The sequence below is a fragment of the Mustela putorius genome, unplaced genomic scaffold, assembly GCF_011764305.1.
Source record: "Mustela putorius furo isolate JIRA1106 unplaced genomic scaffold, ASM1176430v1.1 tig00000228_pilon_pilon_pilon, whole genome shotgun sequence".
Taxonomy (NCBI): domain Eukaryota; kingdom Metazoa; phylum Chordata; class Mammalia; order Carnivora; family Mustelidae; genus Mustela; species Mustela putorius.
In genome coordinates, this window is record NW_025421322.1 from 11478210 (window position 1) to 11496991 (window position 18782).

At 37.8% G+C, this 18782-nt stretch overlaps 1 protein-coding gene across 1 annotated transcript in view; it reads right to left on the minus strand.

The window, feature by feature from the left end:
- RSPO2 (R-spondin 2) overlaps positions 1–18782 on the minus strand; it is a 155356-nt gene that overhangs the window by 40666 nt on the left and 95908 nt on the right. The window contains exons 4-5 of the mRNA XM_045078051.1: positions 10531–10674; positions 8242–8430 (exon numbers count right to left, since the gene is read on the minus strand). Of these exons, the coding sequence (XP_044933986.1) occupies positions 8242–8430; positions 10531–10674 (333 nt within the window). The remainder of the gene's footprint in view (positions 1–8241; positions 8431–10530; positions 10675–18782) is intronic.

An 18782-nucleotide genomic window follows, 5' to 3' on the forward strand; every position in this document is an offset into this window, starting at 1 on the left:
AATAACTGATCTGATGAACTTACAGACATGGCAATGGAAAATTCATGGGTTAATTAAAACTCAACCTCAAACTTAGTACCTGAATTATACTGGGGAAGTTGACATATATTAGAAGGCACCAGGCAACACATTTTAATAAAGTTAATTACACTCCGTAAGCATTCATTCAAAACCTATGAGTTTCTCTCAAATCAAATAGTTTTCACAGGTGAAAGTAACTGAAGGCCAGCCTTGAAGAAACAAAACTCAACAAGTTTATTAAAAATATTAATACAAGCTTTGAGATAATCATAGGAAATAAATAACTCATCTAAATATGCAATTCCTGATTTTTTTTTAAAGATTGATTTTTATATAGAGTGAGAGGGAGAGCAAGTCAGCAAGCCAGCACACACAAGCGAGAATCTCAAGCAGACTCTCCGCTGAGTGAGGAGCCTGAACTGGGGTTTGATCTCAGGAACCCAAGATGACGACCCCTGCTGAAACCAAGTCAGACACTTAAGCAACTGAGCCACCCAGGTGCCCCTACAACTCCTGATCTTACTAAGTACATCTTACTATACAGAGAAGACACCACAGTTATTGTCAAGTTCAAAGGCTAACTGATCCTCAATACAAAATAAACATTTTCTGGATTCTCTCGATTCCATGAAGTTCTAAATGTATTCAATGTTTACTAAAAGAACCTACAGGACAACTGTACTCAGATACAACTGGTAAGTCAACAAATCCTGATTCCATATTGCCCAGGCCAGGAGAGAGTCAACTTTCACAATTATGTCTTCAGCTTCCATTGAAGAACAAACACTCCCAAGCTGCCTTTTCTCTTATGAAAACATATGCTGGGGATGAGGAATTGGTAAAGACACTGTCCACCACACTGCTCATTATCCTGGGTGTGATTTCTCATTAGAGAAAACTGTTTAGTGTTTGTCTTTCTACAGAACAGTAATGTTTCCTGTGAGAATATTAGTTTCCTGAATTCTATGATGCAGGTTCCACCCCTCCTACACGGATGCACACACTTTTGCGTGTTGGAAATTGGAAGGAGACTCATGTGTGTGTACAGATATATGTGCATGTTCATATCCACATATATGTCATATGTAGATGTATATATTAATATATTTATGTATATATGTTATATACATGTGCATATATATGAATACAGATTTTCCCCCAGGAGCTATTATTAAATTATATTGTATTTTATAATTAGTCATTTATTTGAAATTAAGATAGAAAGAGCCATATCTATTTTCTCCTTTGCCTTGGGTAGGAAACCCATGGTCAAAAGTTTGGCTCGATTGTGTCTACCAACATATATTCATATGGTCTCTTGCCTTTATCAGTCCTGAGCTCCTGTTAGAAGTTTTTCCTAGTTCTGATGCTTAAATTTTGTTAAGATAACATGTTATTAAATATCTTTTTACATTGTTATTATTAAATCTTCGACTAATAGACATGAGGGCATAACATCAATCATTAAATGTCTCCTGACTATACAAGTTCAAATATCTTACTCCTAGTTTCCAAAGTCCTCAAATAGAAGAAAATAATACTGACACACAGAAACTGGAAGTCCAAGTACTATGTAAACAGGTCAGTTGTAAAGCAAAACCTACTGCCTTTACATTTTTAGTTTAAATTAATGGTAATAACTTTTGCCACCTGAACCTTTTTGCCCCACTCCATTGCACAGAGTAATTTTATCATCTTAACCACTTCTGTCTGATGACAAATGAGTCATGCTGAGATTTTAGTAAAACTCTGTCATTATTTCCATTAAAATGTTTTCTTTGTGCCTCCTGATCCTGGACGATATCTACAACTACAGCTCTAGGTCCGTCTAGTAGCTGGCTAAGTATTTACAGGAAATCTCCATGAGTAAACCGCCTGCGCCCTCCTTATCAACATCATTTAAAGATTCTAGAGAGGTGTCTGATGAGGAAAGTAAGTTGTTCTAAGAAACCATTAGGGGATTTATACTTCAGGCTTTCTTATCTCATAACGGAAAAAAAAAAAAAAAAAAGTCCCCTGGAAGGCGAGGTGGGGGAAAACTTAACCACTGACACCATGTGTGTCCTATTAAAGTGGTTTTTATTTTAGTGTTGTAAAAATTGCTTTATGTATTTTACATTAAGATCAGAGTAGCTTACTGCTGTGTAAAATTTGTAAGAGAAAGGCCCCTTTGCAATTTTCCTGTCCTTGCCTTGTTATGCGTAGGACATCAGGGCTTTGGTGGCATGTGCAGTTGAAAAATCCTTATTACAAGTACCCATAAAAGAGACGAGGACATGTTGCTCCAGATCTTATTAAATGAGAGCAGTAGAGCTCCCAGATGGGAAGCTGCAGAGAGCCGCACAAAGGTGTGGCTTCTTTCTCTCGCCTGCTCCCAGGGGCCCTCCCCGGCCCCTCTGGCAAGCAAGGCTGGCACTGAGAAGCGCTCAAAATGAAACTGGCAGGAGCGCATTTTCTAGTCCTTCCCTGACTCCAAGTCATTAGGACTTTGCGCACCCTTCGATTTTTAGGTCTACGCCCAAGACCGTAATTAGTTTTGCCCTCGTAAATTCTCATCTTCTCTGGTGCACACTGCTTGAAAGCCCACTTCTCTGTTCTTCCCCCCGCCTTAAGACATGACCCTCTGGAATGGGAGAATGAGTAAATCCTGAAGGAAATCACTGCTAAAAAGGAACAAACACAAAACTACCACCACGGGTACCCAACAGGTCCCCATGGTGACACCCCATCCACCTTCAAGGAAATAAATTTTAAAAATTATAGAAGGATAGGGAAGGAGCAAAGAGGGTGGGAGCACTTCCCAAGACACTGCCTAAAGGCTCATGGGTCAGACCACTGAAGCAGGAATTTTGGACACCGTAGCTACTAAGAGAAACATTTAGAGACTGGTGGATCTTTGTTAAATGTCAATTTTATATAGGTATACATCTACATTTAAAATGGGGCTGTTTCTGCATGACTGTCTCAGTTTATGATCTCCATAAACATTACTATCAGCTGCCATGTATCCAGAGTACCTGGAAAATATAGTACAATTTGCTTAACATGAGTAACACAAATAAGGTATTTAGCATAACAGAGGCCACAAGAATTCCTTCTTTAGATTCTCTCTTCTTCATAGAATAATCCCAGTGCCTACATTCCTGACAGCTCTGAAAGTTTCAAAAGAGATTTTTCTCTTATCCATTCCCTTCCAAACTACTCTTAAGGTTGGCATGTATAAAACAGACCACATAAATTGCAACTCAAATGTAAACAAAATGTAGAGAAATAAAGAACACATGTCTAAAACATATTTTCTTGACCCTATCCTCCTGCAAATATGCTTTATTTCCTGCTCTCAGTTCAATCCATCACGATCCACAACCATCTTTAGTTCTATTATCTAATACCTAGTCCCCATATTGCTGTCAGTTTATATACAGAAAACGAAGATTAGAAGGGTCTTTTAATATTGCTTCTTAAAAAGATGTTTGCAGAGATTAAGTTTCTAAGTTGCTAAATAATATCTTCTTTTGTTTCCTATCACATTAAAAGCCACTTTAAAAAAGAAAGGTAGATGAGGGTCAAGTAACGCCTCATAAGAGAAAGGAGTTATTTTCAAACTGAAATAATTTATAGTAGCACATTCCATGTTTAAATTTCAGCACAGTTCTGAGAAAATCTGATGAGGGCTTAAAGAATTGCATCATAGTATTACTAATAACTGTGGCACGGTGAGTGGGCGTAACCACAAGCAAGAAAGACAGAAAGCTATCTGAGTGTATGTCAAAGCATCACCTAAATTACACTATCAGCCGGACTGCTTGACTGGGTCAGAAAGAGAAAAGCCATGCTGGGCACAGAGCTCGAAATGTGAGGGTGGGACTCAGATCCCCAGAGGGGGGCTGCGTAGGCCAGGAAGTGAGGGGGCAGAGGTGAGTGCTGAGCATGACTCAACACAAGGTAGTCTCAGGTGCTAGCCCAGAGGCTGATTCCAAAACACTAATAATGGAAAGAATAATCTGGAAGTCACACTTCCCACCCCACCCCACAACAAAATGAGGACTAATAACACTAAAGTTAAAGAAGATCTTTGTAGGAACAGCTGAATCAAAGCAAACCAGTGGTTCAATACTTTGGTGTTTATGAAACGACCTTCAGTGTATGTTTTCCTATTTCAAGCTGGAAGATATTAAGAAGAGGGTAGTAATGACAGGGCGCCATGTTTTTTAAAAGTATTTGTAGAGAAAAATTAAGATGATGTGTCTAGTTTCGGGGAGAAACAGTTTAAAGTTGGCTTCTTTAATGGACAACTCTAGCTTTATCTTTTATTTTATAGGAACAAGTAACACTTGGGTTTCCTAGGCAGCAAGTTCTGCTCTTGGCCCTACCACTAGAAACTTGCTCTGTATCACCTTGGACCAGTCAGAACCTCCCAGACTGCAGATCCTTCCTCCTCCCTAATGTAACTTGGGATAATCACAACCAACCACTGGGTCAAGAGCTTAAAAAACGAATCCTTTCTTAGCTCTGCAGAAGGTCTCCTTCATTCAGATCTCTGATCAAATGTGACTCCCTTGATTTCCCTGAATACCCTGTATAAAATAATATACTTCTATCTCAATCGTTTACTTGATTATCCTGCTTTATGTTTGTCACCAGTCTCCATCTCTACATGAAACTGTGAATTCACCCACCCACTTCTTTATTGCCATGATTCCCAGCAGAAAATGTTCTGTAAAGACTCTGAGTACTCTTATGCCTAGACCAGTGATTGCTACATAGCAGTGCTCCATAGTATCTGATAAATTAAAATTAGTTGTCACGGGATCTTAAAATACGACAAAGAATGCCATATACCTGGGACAAAATATTCTAGGCTGAGGTTACGTTGGCCAGTCCTGAAGATTACAGTTACCCAAATGACAATTCCCCCTGCATGGGAACAAACTCCATGTCTCACCTCTAATGCTTTTGTTCTTCCATTTGTCATTTAAATATAATGGCATGTTTATATTTTTCTATTAATAGATTATCTAATATACGACATGGTCCAAACTAGAAATCCCTCCCCTTTGAAGCTCCAGGTTATATAGGAACAGAAAATTTAGTCCCTCCAGAATGAATTTCTTTAAAGCACAGGTCACAGGCAGATTTAAGGAGTCTTGATTCGTCTACAAGGGCTGACTACCTAAGAAGAGGCAGGATGGGGATGAAAAGCTGCCTGAAGCAAAGGCTTGGCAAATGCACGGTATAGCTACTGGAAAAGCATTCAGTTCTTCTCTCATGAACAACACTCTTGGGCTTCTGTGACAACCGCAGAGCTTGCCAGTATCTTTCAGCAATTTGTGGAAGATCCATTGGATTTTAGAGTTGACTGGATCTTAGAAATTCACCACTCCCCACCCATACCCTCAATTTACAAATGAGGAAATAGAGGCCAAGAGAGGTTAAGTGACTTCCCAAGGGTCATAGAATTGATGAGTTGACGGGGTGCAGAGACCCAGATCTTGTGATCTCCACACCAGAATGAGTGTCAGAAAAGCCCAAAAACTCTACAAGTATGTCATCAGAAATAAAAGGAAAAGGTAACTAATCCAGAAGAAAGGTCTGGGAAGGAACAGAGTGACTTCAAGTATAAATCAGTCCATGACTTAAGGTATTGCCAGGTATACTCTTTTTTTTGAAAAGCAGATAAGCAGGCAATAATTAAGAAAAAATAAGCTAAAATATTATACTGGTTTTTACCTTGTAGCCATTTGTTGTCTCACTTTTAATAGATTTCAGTGTAATATCTTAAACACTTAGTGACTATTCCATTTCGCTGACCTCTAACTCATGCCTTCCATAATCAAAAGCAGCTGACTTTAATGTGCCAGCGCTTTAGTGTGAAGGAGGTTAAGGCTGCATTTGTGTGCAATCAGGTTAAGATTGGCTCCAACAGGAGAGAAATCCATACATATGTTGAAAAGATCTGAAAAATGCCTGTATTCCCAACCTGATTACGACTACATTTTTGCATGGTTTGTCAAAGCAGATCACTGAAATCAAGTCAAGATGTAAAATGGGATAAAGTGGTTTTCTTCTCCATTCTTCCATTAATCACCATGACCTATGGAAGAAAGGAAATTTCCCCTCTCTCACCTGAGGCAAGGTGGGATACTCCGCTGAAAGTTATGCCAATTTTATCAACTGGTGCTCAAATTGCAAAATTATTTTTTTTTTACTTTTAATTTCCTACATTTGTAAATAGAAGCTGTTTTTTTTTTTTAATTGGAGAGTAACTTTTCATTTCTATCAACAATTCTATTTTAGTTTTCTTTTTACAAAACATAGAACAAGTTCTGATTCAACTTTCTGAACTTACTAAACTTAAAGGTCATATAAAAATTCAATTTCTTCAACTGAGGATGTTGATACAGGGATTAGAGTGATAGCTGCTCTCGCTCTCCTAATAATATTTGTTACAACCTAAATATGAACTAAATCAGAGTTCATTACTGGTTCACTTTTCAAAAAGATTATTAGCAGATGACACACAAACATTTGTTTTGACATAATTTCAACTGCTGACAGTGTCAGGTTATATTCTGTGAAGACAGTATACTGTTGTTAGAAGCAAAAAAAATATATATATATATATACACACACACACACACTCTCTCTCTCACACACACACACACATACACAAATTCAATAAACATTATAGGTTAACATTGTTGCTGTTATCTACAAAGTTTTCAAGCAAGACTGGGGCTAGGTCAAAATAATTTTGGAGAGGAGGGGAACATGCTGGTTCTTGTTACACACAAGCATGTTCATTATAGGAGCATTTTCAGGTTAATTTTTGTTATTAACGTAAACCACAATTGGGGGACCACATTGCTGGAAGAGGAATGGTGGGGGGTAGTTACATAAACAATATACAACAAAGAAAGTCTTTCTTTCCAATACCTGAATACATCAGGTTTGTTTTTAGGCACAAGGTTGCAGGTTAAATGCTCTCAGCTATCCAAGAAGTGGCTTATTAGTTTTGTAAGAAAATATTTTCTTTTATTTTGACTGAAAAATACTCAGTTTAACTGAACAAAACCATCCTTGTTAGTGAAAAGCAGACCCAAAAAAACTTTGTTTCAAAGACCCAGCAAAGAAAAGCAAAACTAATTCAAGAGGAAAAGCTGCCTTCCTAATAGTAGCTTCTGAATCTGGATCTAATAGTTCTCAAAAGCTGACCGGAGTCTTCGAGTCTTCAAAGTTTTGTCCTCCTCCATGGGCCATAGACATCCCTAGGTGGAAGCATACTAGGGATATAAAACCCATTTAACCAGACATATATTCTCTTTCTGGGCGACAGCCGCAGAGCTAGAAAGCAATGCACCAACAGCGAGAATGAAGGCAAACAAATGTTTTGATTATTTTCAAGCGCGATTTTCCAAACACCACTTTCTTTTTTGCTTTCCTATTTTGCACACTAGAAAAACCCCCACTTCATCTCTGGCAACGTAGTGTCTGCTAGTGTGAAAACGGGAACAAGAGATTATGTTCTCAGAACCACAGCAACAATGCTAAAAACTGCATTTCCCTGTACTGACTGGGCTCCCTCCAGCACCTAAGCTTCTCCTAATTTGTAAATGGGCCGAATCCTGTTATTACAGAATAATTACGGCAAATCAGCACAATTACTCCAAAGACATGAATAAACACACACATACCAGTAGCTGTTTTCTACAAATTATTATCCAAACAAAGGGAACCGGCTAATTGTGGTAACATTAAGACAACATTTATTCTTCCCAGTGTTTGGGCAAGTTTATTTTAAGTTGTCATCTTCAACTAGTAACAACGCAGATGATTTTACAGATTTCATAAACCTTTCTAATCTAAACTCTTCTCAGCTGAAAGTTGGCCACTTCCCTCAGAGTGACATCTGCAAAGGCCTGATTTTCCCGCTTTTATGGTCCATCAGCAACACACACACACACTCACTCTCTCTCTCTCCTAGAAATCGCACTTTAGTAAGCTCATTTGTCATGCACTCTTCTAAATCATTTTGAGGCATTGTGAAAATGAAATACTTTATATTCTTCACAATTCAAGCACTTGTCTTGTAAGTGAGTACATTGGGAAATTCCCCCCCCCCCCATCTCCAATGTTATTACCAAGTTTCCTTTGTGCTGCTCTGGGGGGAGAACTCAGCAAGCACACAGCCCACGCAGGACAGGAATTCTCTGAACTCACCTCCCGGACAATGCCTCAGGGCCATCTTGCACCTCCTGGATTCGGCAATGGTTGGACATGGTATCGTATCCTTTGCTGGCTTTTTAACAATTTGCCGTGTTCTGGTTTCCAGACCCCATTTAAATCCACATGTGCGATTATTTCTGCTACAAGTTCCCCATTCACTCCAATGACCAACTTCACATCCTTCTAATAGAGAAAAAAAAAAAAAAACACAGATAACGACTTGGTATCCATTTGCTCCGCAGTCATCAAATTTATATAGCTGTGTTTCTATACAATCCCCTTCAGATAAATTCAGTTGTACAGTCCACAAAGATCTGTACTCCCCTTTTTGGATGTTTCAATTTTTTGAACCATAGCGTTATTTTCACCTATAAGAAGCAACTACCACATAAGTAATTTAAAAACTATTACTTTGAATCTTAGTTCATTTTTTGAAGGACTATTAGTCCATTCTAAAGACACAGAAATATATACTCTTTAAAAGAGTTAACAGCTAAAATCTACATAAGATCCTCTTTTCAAACCAGGACAGAAGACAAAATATCACATGTTAATTCTGGATGACCCCATAGTAATTCTCAGGTGTGTTAGTTTTTTGTTTTGTTTTGTTTGTTTTGTTTTGTAAGCATGTTAGTTTTATTTGGGAAGTCAGTAGTTCCCAAATAAAGGACAGGGATTTTATTTTGCATTTTCTGGTTATCTGAATTCTTTTAACAGGTATCTAAAAACCACAGTATGTATTTCTTACTTCCTAAATTGGTGCTCTATCTCACTATAATCGGGTACAGTCAGATATGTAAAAATGTTTGTTTATATGTAAAAGCTTTCAGCATCTCCTTTTGTAAACTCATACACTAGAAATGTCCACTACCATCCAAATCCCTGGACTGACTGATAAAGGGATAAAAATACATAAAGTTAAACCTCCTCACCAAATTCACCATTAAAATGCCCCTTCGAACTAGCAGATTAAGGACCCGGGCCTGGAGTCCACACACAGTATTTTAATATTTCAGATCTCAGCAGGCATCATGGTTACTCTGAGATTTTTCAAAGCTGTTTAGGATTTTTATTTAGGGAAGTGCATAGGACTCTATTTATAATTTTTTATATTTAAGGATTTTGTAAGAGTTTCCACTTAACATGTGTAACGGGTGTGGGTCTTCTCTCTCAAAAGCAAACCCAACACTCTAGTTCCATCCCTGTTGTCACAAATGGCAAGATTTCATTTCTTTTGATGGCTGCATAGTATTCTGAATATCCTGTTCTAGTGACTTTTTTAATAGTGTGTCACCTGAACGAATGTATGAATCCACACATAAACAGGAACATAAGTACACATTTCTTCAAAAACCTGTTATTTAAATGTGTTCTCTGCAAACCTTCAAAGATATAATTACAGACTCTTTCAACAGTATTTCTGCAGAAAAGAAGTTCCTATTCTTTTTAAGGCTCCATTTTAAGGGGATGGAAAGTCTCACTTATAATACATAATTCTGTTATAGATCATATCAGATGTATAATATGTCAAATAAAATTTGCGAGTGGGGGGTGCAAGTGGGTATGGGGACAATGCCATTACACCTGAGGATTAGAGTCATTCAATTAGGCATTCACCAAAGTGTAGATACTACAGATCTTTACCTTTTCATCAGCTGTAAAAAATGTCAGTGTTTTTCCAACACTCTAAAAGTATAAAACCTATAAAATGGGTACTACTAATTATTCATGAATTATTCATGAAGGGTGTAGGTGTATATTAAGTTATGCATTCTAGATATCTAAATTTAGTAAAAGTAACATTGTTTTAATGTACTTTTGCAACATGCAATCATCAACAAAATCCATTTTGCACAAAACATTTCTCTCCAGTTTTTTTAAATGGCTAAACAAGAAACTCTATAATTAATCTACAGAACCAAAGTGACAGAACAGCTGACTACATGGTACTACTTGAAAATTATTTTTCTTTTACACAAAATGTTCTTCTCTAACAGTTATTAAGGTAAGAAATATAGGAGTTACAGATGATAAAACCATACCAGCACTTCAACAGTTGAAGTAGCTAACACACAACTAGCAAATTTTATAGTAAGATTTAGCAGGAGACTACCCATGTATTGATGCCTAAAAAATTCAAGTCAGCAAAGACCTTAAGTAATAGTCAGTTCTAATTAACAATAAAAGAGAACCAATTTGTTTTTGAGTTGAATATATCCAGCATGCATTATTTTTTCAAGAATCAGGTGTTAAAAGTCTGAAAGTTACATGAAAACTACTCACCCACACATTCCATGGATTCATCTAATGGTGCAAAACCATCTGGACATTCATCAAAGCAGCGGCCTCTATGCAAATAAAAGCCGACTTTGCACTTGGTACAAAAGTCTTTGCTAAAGCAAGAATCACAGTTTTCTATTCTGCATCCTAAAAAACAATTTTAAAGAGAAAAAGAAAATTTCAGTCAAGTGAAATTGACTGTTTTGCAAATAACACTTGTTTTGCAAATAACATGCACAAACTTACCAGTTAGCTCCATTGAAATTCTAGTGGTCAGAGAAATATGTGTTCAACTCATTTGTTTCCTAATGCCTTTGCATTCTAAATCACTCCTACCTCTTCCAACAGCTCACCACATCAATGGGCTAAGACAGCATTCCAGCCTAGGGCCGGAGACAGCATAAGACCCTTCAGAAAATTTTGCAACTCCAAATGAGATTAAAACAAAGGACTGAAAAGAAAAAGAAAACATACCCACTACAAATTGCATTGCTGCTAGGACTGAAATCTATTCTATTCTTCAAAAGACCTACAATGAAAAACAACGGGAACACTCTAACCAGTATCTTCTGTTTCAGGACAGTAAATTAAAATTCTGTTTAATGCTGGTCAGTGCTGGCATTTATTTCTAGCAGAAGGTACCTTAACTTGGAAGGGTAGTGTAGGTCACTAGTTTGCAAACCTACAAGGTGCCAAAGGCTTTACATTTCCCTTTAGTCTTTATAATAATCCTACAAAGTGGGCAGTAGTAATCCTATTTTGCAAAAAAAGGAACCTGAGATTAAGAGAAGTCACATAGCTAATAGTGGCTGAGCTGGTTCTGAGAGGCCCCCAAATTGATTGCCTTTTAACTCTGTAATCTTTTCTCTGTAACACACTAACAGAATTTTACTAGTTACAGATTGTGAATAAGAAGTGCTTTTTAGGGGGCACCTGGGTGGCTCAGTCATTAAGCATCTGCCTTTGGCTCAGGTCATGATTCCAGGACGCTAGGCTCCAGCCCCACATCGGTGCCCCGCATTGGAGCCCCACATCTGGCTCCCTACTCAGCAGGTAGCCTGCTTCTCCCTCTCCAGTTCCCCCTGCTTGTGTTCCTTCGCTCACTTTCTGTCATAAATAAATAGAATCTTTAAAAAAAGAAAAAGAAAAAGAAGTTTTGTTTTTAAGTCTGCTAGGTCTGGGTTTGAATCCCAGCTCTGCTCTTAGCAGCTCTGTGACTCAGGACAACAGGCCTCTGATTGTCTATTTCCCTCTGTATAGAACAGGGACATCACTGACTTTATGAGGCTGTTGCAAAGATTTGTAATAGCATATGCAAATCAACTGGCTTATAATAGATGCTCTGCACATAGAAACAATAGATTAGAAACACGTGTTTTCCCACTAACCCACACACATTACAACAAAGTGTAAAAAGAAGAACTACTTTATAGGCTAAGTATCCTAGGTCAGATTCCCTGGTAGGCCTGGGACATCTGGACCAGAGATAATTGGCTTGCACATGTAAAAATAAATATACCTGACTCGTCAAGGAGAGGAAAGAAAAGCAGCTTGGAGGATTCATTAAAAGCTCAGATTTTCGACAGATTATAGTACTATAACACTATAGTATTACTTAGAACAGACTTAATGGATGGCAATTAACAATACATAAAGCTCTATCAAAACTCCATGGCATCATGTTTGTTCACTTAAGCTCCCAAATGCCACTACTGGATCTGGTCCCTTAAGGATTCAGAAAAAACTTTAAAATGGACAGTTCCTGTAAGCAAAGAGATAATGCGATAGAAAATATAACTGAAACAGGAAAGCACTGAATAATTTGAAAATCAAGAAAATAAAGTCAAAAAGTAGAATTTAAAGACAAAAAAATTGGTTGAAATAGATTGCATTTTAAATAATGACAAGGCTCTGGACCTATTAAAAAAAAAATGGCAACTCTTCACCTCTCAATTTGGGGTTTAACAGGTCTTCATGGATTAAATGACCGCCGTGAAGCAGCTAACTCAATCTGTAAGATGTTACCAAATTTACAGTTGGAAAACCAACTATGTGTGGGTGAAAGTCTGTAGTCCAATTACACTACTGCTCTTTTCTGGAGGATGATGGATAAAGAAGAAGAGTTTATCACCCCGTAAAATGTGCATTTGTAATCTTAAATGCTGTAGCCTGTATTTTAATGAGACGGTGGTCTACAGCTGGCCAGTAGCTTCTTAACCATGGTCAAAACCCAGGACTTCAGTCCACAAATTGTTAGTTTTCTTGCTTTTTTAAAAAGCAAGCAGCCCTTCCTATCGGCTGAATTATTTTCCAAGAAACGATAAACATTCCGAAGATAAAACAGAACTGAGGGGTGAAGAGAACAAAGCATTTACATTAAGGAAAGAGGACTATACACTTCATAAATCAGCTCTTATCTACAAAGTCTGCATTTACTTTAAAACACGGATTATACCAATAAGCTCTTTGGCCTAAAAGTTGCAGCAATGAGCATTTGGAAATAATGTTACAAGGTTCTCCACTAATTTTGAACTGTTAATTGTAACTCACCTTCCTCATTTCATTCTATGCCCCTAATACAAGTTCAGAGAATGTGGAATTTCTGAAATGCCTATCTGTAAAGTCTCTTAGGACTTCTTCAGGCATAAATCCTGCTTAAAGAAAACTTGATTATTTGTCCTCAAATTTAAGTAGAATAAATATCCAACACATTTAAATTGTAGACTACTTCAGCCATGAAAAAGCATGAGGTATTATGAGCAATGACTGAGAATAAGCTCTAAGATCCACCATTAAGTGAAAAAGGCAAGTTGCAAGATATAGAGAGTGTGGTACAAGAAAAATGTGCTTGCGTGTGCATGCGCACGTGGGGGTGTGTGTGTGTGTGTGTGTGTGTAGGAGCTTTGAGAAATTAATTTGAGAAAGGTGGTGGAATTTTGAAATAGGTTAAAAATTACCATTTCAGAATGAATATTTTATGAATCTTAATACATGTATTACAATTACAAAAAAGTAAAACAGAAGTTATTTCCATGAACACTGTGACTGGCTTAAATTTACAGAAAATAATGCTATATGAATGTTCTGAAATAAAATCTTTTGATTCCAACTGGTAAGAATGAATCAAGGAATAATATTCTATCCCCAATTTCTTCAGAATTAGAAATTCTGAAAAATTATGTGCATCACATTATACCCCTTATAATGCTGAACCTATCTTAGCCTTCGAAACACACAACTCTTTGACCATCTCTGGTCCAGTATTCTTCGTTTCTATATGTTCCAGGGTGCTTTTCCTTCATTCAAGTCATTAGGGGGAAAATCCCTAAATATTACTTGTTCAAAAAAGCATTTAAACAAAAGCTTTGATTGGCACCAAGTTTTAACATCATCCACTGACCTTCGTGGTCTCAGTGACTCGACCACAAACAAAACCAGTGCAGACGGCCCACACACTCAGCAGTCTAAACGGACACAACTCATCTAATCACCAACACCTTTGAACTGAAAGCTTTTTAAAACAACAGCATAAGCCACCTACCCTGACAATCTGTCCCTTGACAGGCTTCCTAGAAACCTTTCCTCACCAGCTCCAGCCCCGTGCACAACCCCCTGTCCTGTTCAGCTACTTCTAGAACTAACTTTTCTGTTTTGGAGAAAATCACTCTGTATGGCCTCACAGTTCTGGGCTTTCCCCTCTAGCCTGTACCCATGCTCAGAAACTTCTTCAACTTGTTATCCTTAAATAAGTGAGATTCACATCAGCTTGATTAATTCCTTTATAGAAAAGTGAAACATTCTCATTATAAATAAAAATTCAAAGCAGGTGAAGATATAGATATACTCTTATTTACCTGAATGGTACATCACACCTGCTTTCCAGAATTAGACATTCTATTAACAGTCTGGGAAAATCTTTCTGCTAATCTTACCAATAAGTGAGTTTTAAAACACCAACAGGATGATTCAGTAGACTGATGAACTTCAGAAAACTCTATACGGCTTAAGAAAACAAGAATACCAAAGTTTGCTAAACATGGGTCTCTGTAAAAATCTGTCCTTTAAGGCCTTATTCAGAAATAAGACCCTGGTTCAGCCAACTTACATGCTTCTAAATTACGGCGCCTCCTCGAAAATGTAATCCAAGCGAACACTGCCAATGTCGGTTTAAGTAAAATTACTGTCCAAGTGAAACTGTGTCCAAATGCAATCTGATGAGGCTGTCATTTGGCAAAGTGAACTTACTGTGGCCAAGAAACAAAATAGGGTAGGTAACCTTCTCCTGTCCTTCCATGGTATCCATACAGGTTCCATTATAGCATTCTTCAAATTATACTGAATGTTCAGTTCAATAGTTCATTCTAAACATTCTCTGAAAATGGAGCATGTGCCAGGTATTGTACCATACCCTGAAAACCTAAAATTATAATCCCCACTCCCTGGGCTAGAGGAGCGAAAGCTATGGGGAGGGGGCCATGAGGCACTCACACAGCATTGCACAGCGTGGTAGATACTAAAGGCATGTGCTGTGTACATTAGAGACAGAAAAAACAGACCCATTTCTCTTCTGCCATTACAGGTTTTTTTTTTTTCTTTCAGTCTGTAAATTCTTTATTTCTAACATAGTGCCAAACACTTGGAGGAGTTTTCATGCTTACCAAGTGAACTAACATAAGTGCCATTTAAAAACTCAATTCCTTTATATTTAAAAACTCATCTGGATGCCTAGTAGGAGATTGCTTGCACATGCCCTGTAAATATCTTTAATACAGAAAGAAAAGCCATGGTTGCTGGAAGGGATTATAAATCTTACTGGAAGAACAAATAACGCAACACCTGAAAACAATCATAATTGAGAACATAAGTACCGAAGCATGGCTGGGAATATATGTTACGGAAGTTGGAACATCAGTGAGCAGGTTTGAGAGAGACAGCGGGAAGAGTCGTGCCGGCCAGAATTCCCCAACAGAGAAAACTCACAGGGCACATGATGGACCCAACGAAAAGGGGCTTCTGTGAGCAGGAGATTAGAATCGGGAATGGCTACTTAGGTGTAGACTGCTGTAGATAGGTAATTCCACTTCTTATTTTACTTCATTTCAAACAAGGAAGTTAAATTATAAATTTGTATGATTTCAAGTATTTAAGTAATAATTAATAAAAATGAAGATTGGTTCAAGCTTAGGGCTTGAAGTGAGAAGTCTTCATAGATTCTTTTTTTTTTTAAATATTTATTTATTTGACAGAGATCAAAAATAGGCAGAGAGATGGTGGGGGAGGGGAGAAGCAGGCTCCCCGCTGAGCAGAGAGCCCTACGTGGGGCTCGATCCCAGGAACCTGGGATTACGACCTGAGCCACCCAGGTGCCCCCTTCATAGATTTTTTTTAAAGAGTTTATTTATTTGATTGACAGACAGAGATCACAAGTAGGCAGAGAGGCAGGCAGAGAGAGAGAGAGAGGGAAGCAGGCTCCTCGCTGAGCAGAGTCCGATTCAAGGCTCGATCCCAGGACCCATGCATCATGACCTGAGCAAAAGAGGCTTTAACCCACTGAGCCACCCAGACACCCCTCTTCATAGATTCTTGAGCAGGAGAGAAACATGACTAAGATGGTACCTGGTTTGTTCCCTGATTTCAACAGATAGATGTGCCAGGAGGCCAAGCATCATGCTGGGGAGCTAAGAGGCACAGATGAAAAAGCAAGGTTCCTACACCTCAGGATCTTCGTCTACTAGAAGCAAAAGTACACAGGGAGGTAATGAGATAGTAATGTGGTTACTCTTTTGTATATACAGAGTAATCGGGGGAGTGCATACTTTCAGGAAATTAAGTTTCCTGAAAGAAGAGAGTGGGGTAAGAAAAACCACCAAGAGGCTCAACACTACGTGGTAAATGTCACGGGAAAGGGAGTTACAATCCATCAATACAACTGACAAACTGTGTGGAAGAGATGAAAAACAAAGAGAAGCCAAAGATCCTGTTACCCACTTCTCCTTTGGTGCCTCTGCCCTCTCCAGGATTTGGCACACCAAGAGAGTTTTATCTTCCCACCAAAATCTAGGTGACAAGAACCATCTGTTAACTGAATAGCTCAGAATGGCCACTAATAGAAACAAAAGAATTAAACCTTAAATTAAAAGCAGAGAAAAACCAGCCTTTGTTAAGCTCAATTGTGATAATAATCTATATTGCGATTAAATACTGGAGAAAGGGAAACAATCAGTGAGGTAGAGAGGACCTCAGACACATACAGATACATCCTCTTCTATTTATTCTTCATAATCAGGGCTGTTGGGTGGGTATAAGCAACCTTAGCACACCATGAAAATCTGACTGCTTACTGTCCATCTGCCCTTTAGTGGGTATCTCCATTCAGCATTCCATTCAGAATGTAACAGACACTGACGCCCACTAGGAGTATTTGGCCTCTGGACTGGAGTTGTAAGTATTAAAGAGCATTAAGCCAGCCCCTGGAAAACCCTAGAGCATCTCTGCTCAGTGTATGCTAAAGCTTTAATAGATATTCACAGGACAGGTTATTCCAAAAGACATTCAAAATTAGAATGTTAATAGTTTTTCACATGGGAAGTACTAAACTGTGTAACTTAATATGGGAGTTTTTAATTGTTTAAATATTTTTAGGCTTCTCTAACAACTTCAAATACTGCTGTTTAACATTCCTTCTCAAAACTTGCATGGCTTATGTATTCCTAACTAAAGTTTTTAAGCTTTATGTTACCAAATCATGTATTTCCAATATATACTATGGCAATAATCCCATTAGACTAGGGACTGTTAAAAACTATGACCTAAAATTTAAAATTATATTTTTTGTAGTATGGTCCAAGTTAGACATAGCTCTTTAGAAGCTCCATTATGTTTCAACCAAAAAATAATAATAATAAAGGACACCTTCAGAGGTTTCAGGACTCAATGTTTCATACTTACAACTGAACAATTTTTGGATGACATAGAAAACCAGCACTACTAAGTTAAAAGAAGACACAGGGTAGAAATCTGTGTAAAACCTACTGGAATGGGGTTAAGTCAAGATTGTCCTTATTAGTTAGGAGAATTAGCAGAGAGTGAAATTCAACTATGTCAAGAGCAGAATAGGAGCCAAAGGCAGAAAATAAGAACTTTGTTGAGAATATAGTGGCCTTTCAAATAGCACAGTGGTTAGCAGATCTGGGGTCAGAATCTTGGCTCATTTACTATTATACGACTGTGGGCAAGTCAGCAAAACTCTCTGCCTCAGTATCATCATCTATAAGAAGAGGTAACATGAGTTCCTATCTCAGAGTTGTTGAGAGAATTCAGAAGAGTTGACAAAGGCAAGGATTTCAACATAGTTTCTACTGTGTAATTAGTGATCAAAGAATGTGAGCTATCATGAGTGTAGACATTTACCAACTAGGACAGTCCAAGATGGTGGATGAAAGGAAGCACAAACAAGATACAATACTCCATGGTAGTGGATATGTAGGTACATATGTGTATATAATCATAATAAATTTTTATGTAGGTACACTACTCAAATGAAAGATATTACCCAAACACCAACACCTGTAGTCAATATAATGGCTTTAGCCTTGTGTAGGTCATGCACCTAAAGAAATGGAATTATTCATCAGTTACCTACATAGAAAGTCATGTACTTCAAACATTAGGAACCAGGACTTAGCAAAACAGAGCTCCAAATGTAACTTTGACCTTCGCAGGGGAAATTACATCCTCTCTGTGCCCTACTCCCTTCAGCAGCAGAGAGGAGGGGTAAAATACTAGACCTAACCATATCAGATGATTGTTTGGAGTACCAAATTTAAGATGAGAACAAAAAGTATAGGTGAAAAGTACCACATAAAAACTGTATTGCTCCCTAAAGCTAAATAAGCCCACCCAAAATATTATTATACTGGGTATCACAAAATATTCAACGGATATTGCTTGAAAAGCGCAGTGCCCCTTTTTAAGTACAATGAAACTGTTCAATTTTGGAAGTACACTAGGGTGGCCTATCATAGCCATTAGGGTAGTGACCACAAGGGCAGTAAAATTCTCACCTTGGTTGTAATTTTAATCAAGTTGCAATTAGATATGATGAATGGAATCCAGCCATAAATTTGCATATTGTTTTTCAAGTAGCTATAAGAGTCCTATCTTATATGTCAAAGTGTCCTTTATTTCAACTTTGGAAGATACATGTACTATCAAAAATACTTTTCTCCCAGCTCATTTTACAGTGTTGCAACAGT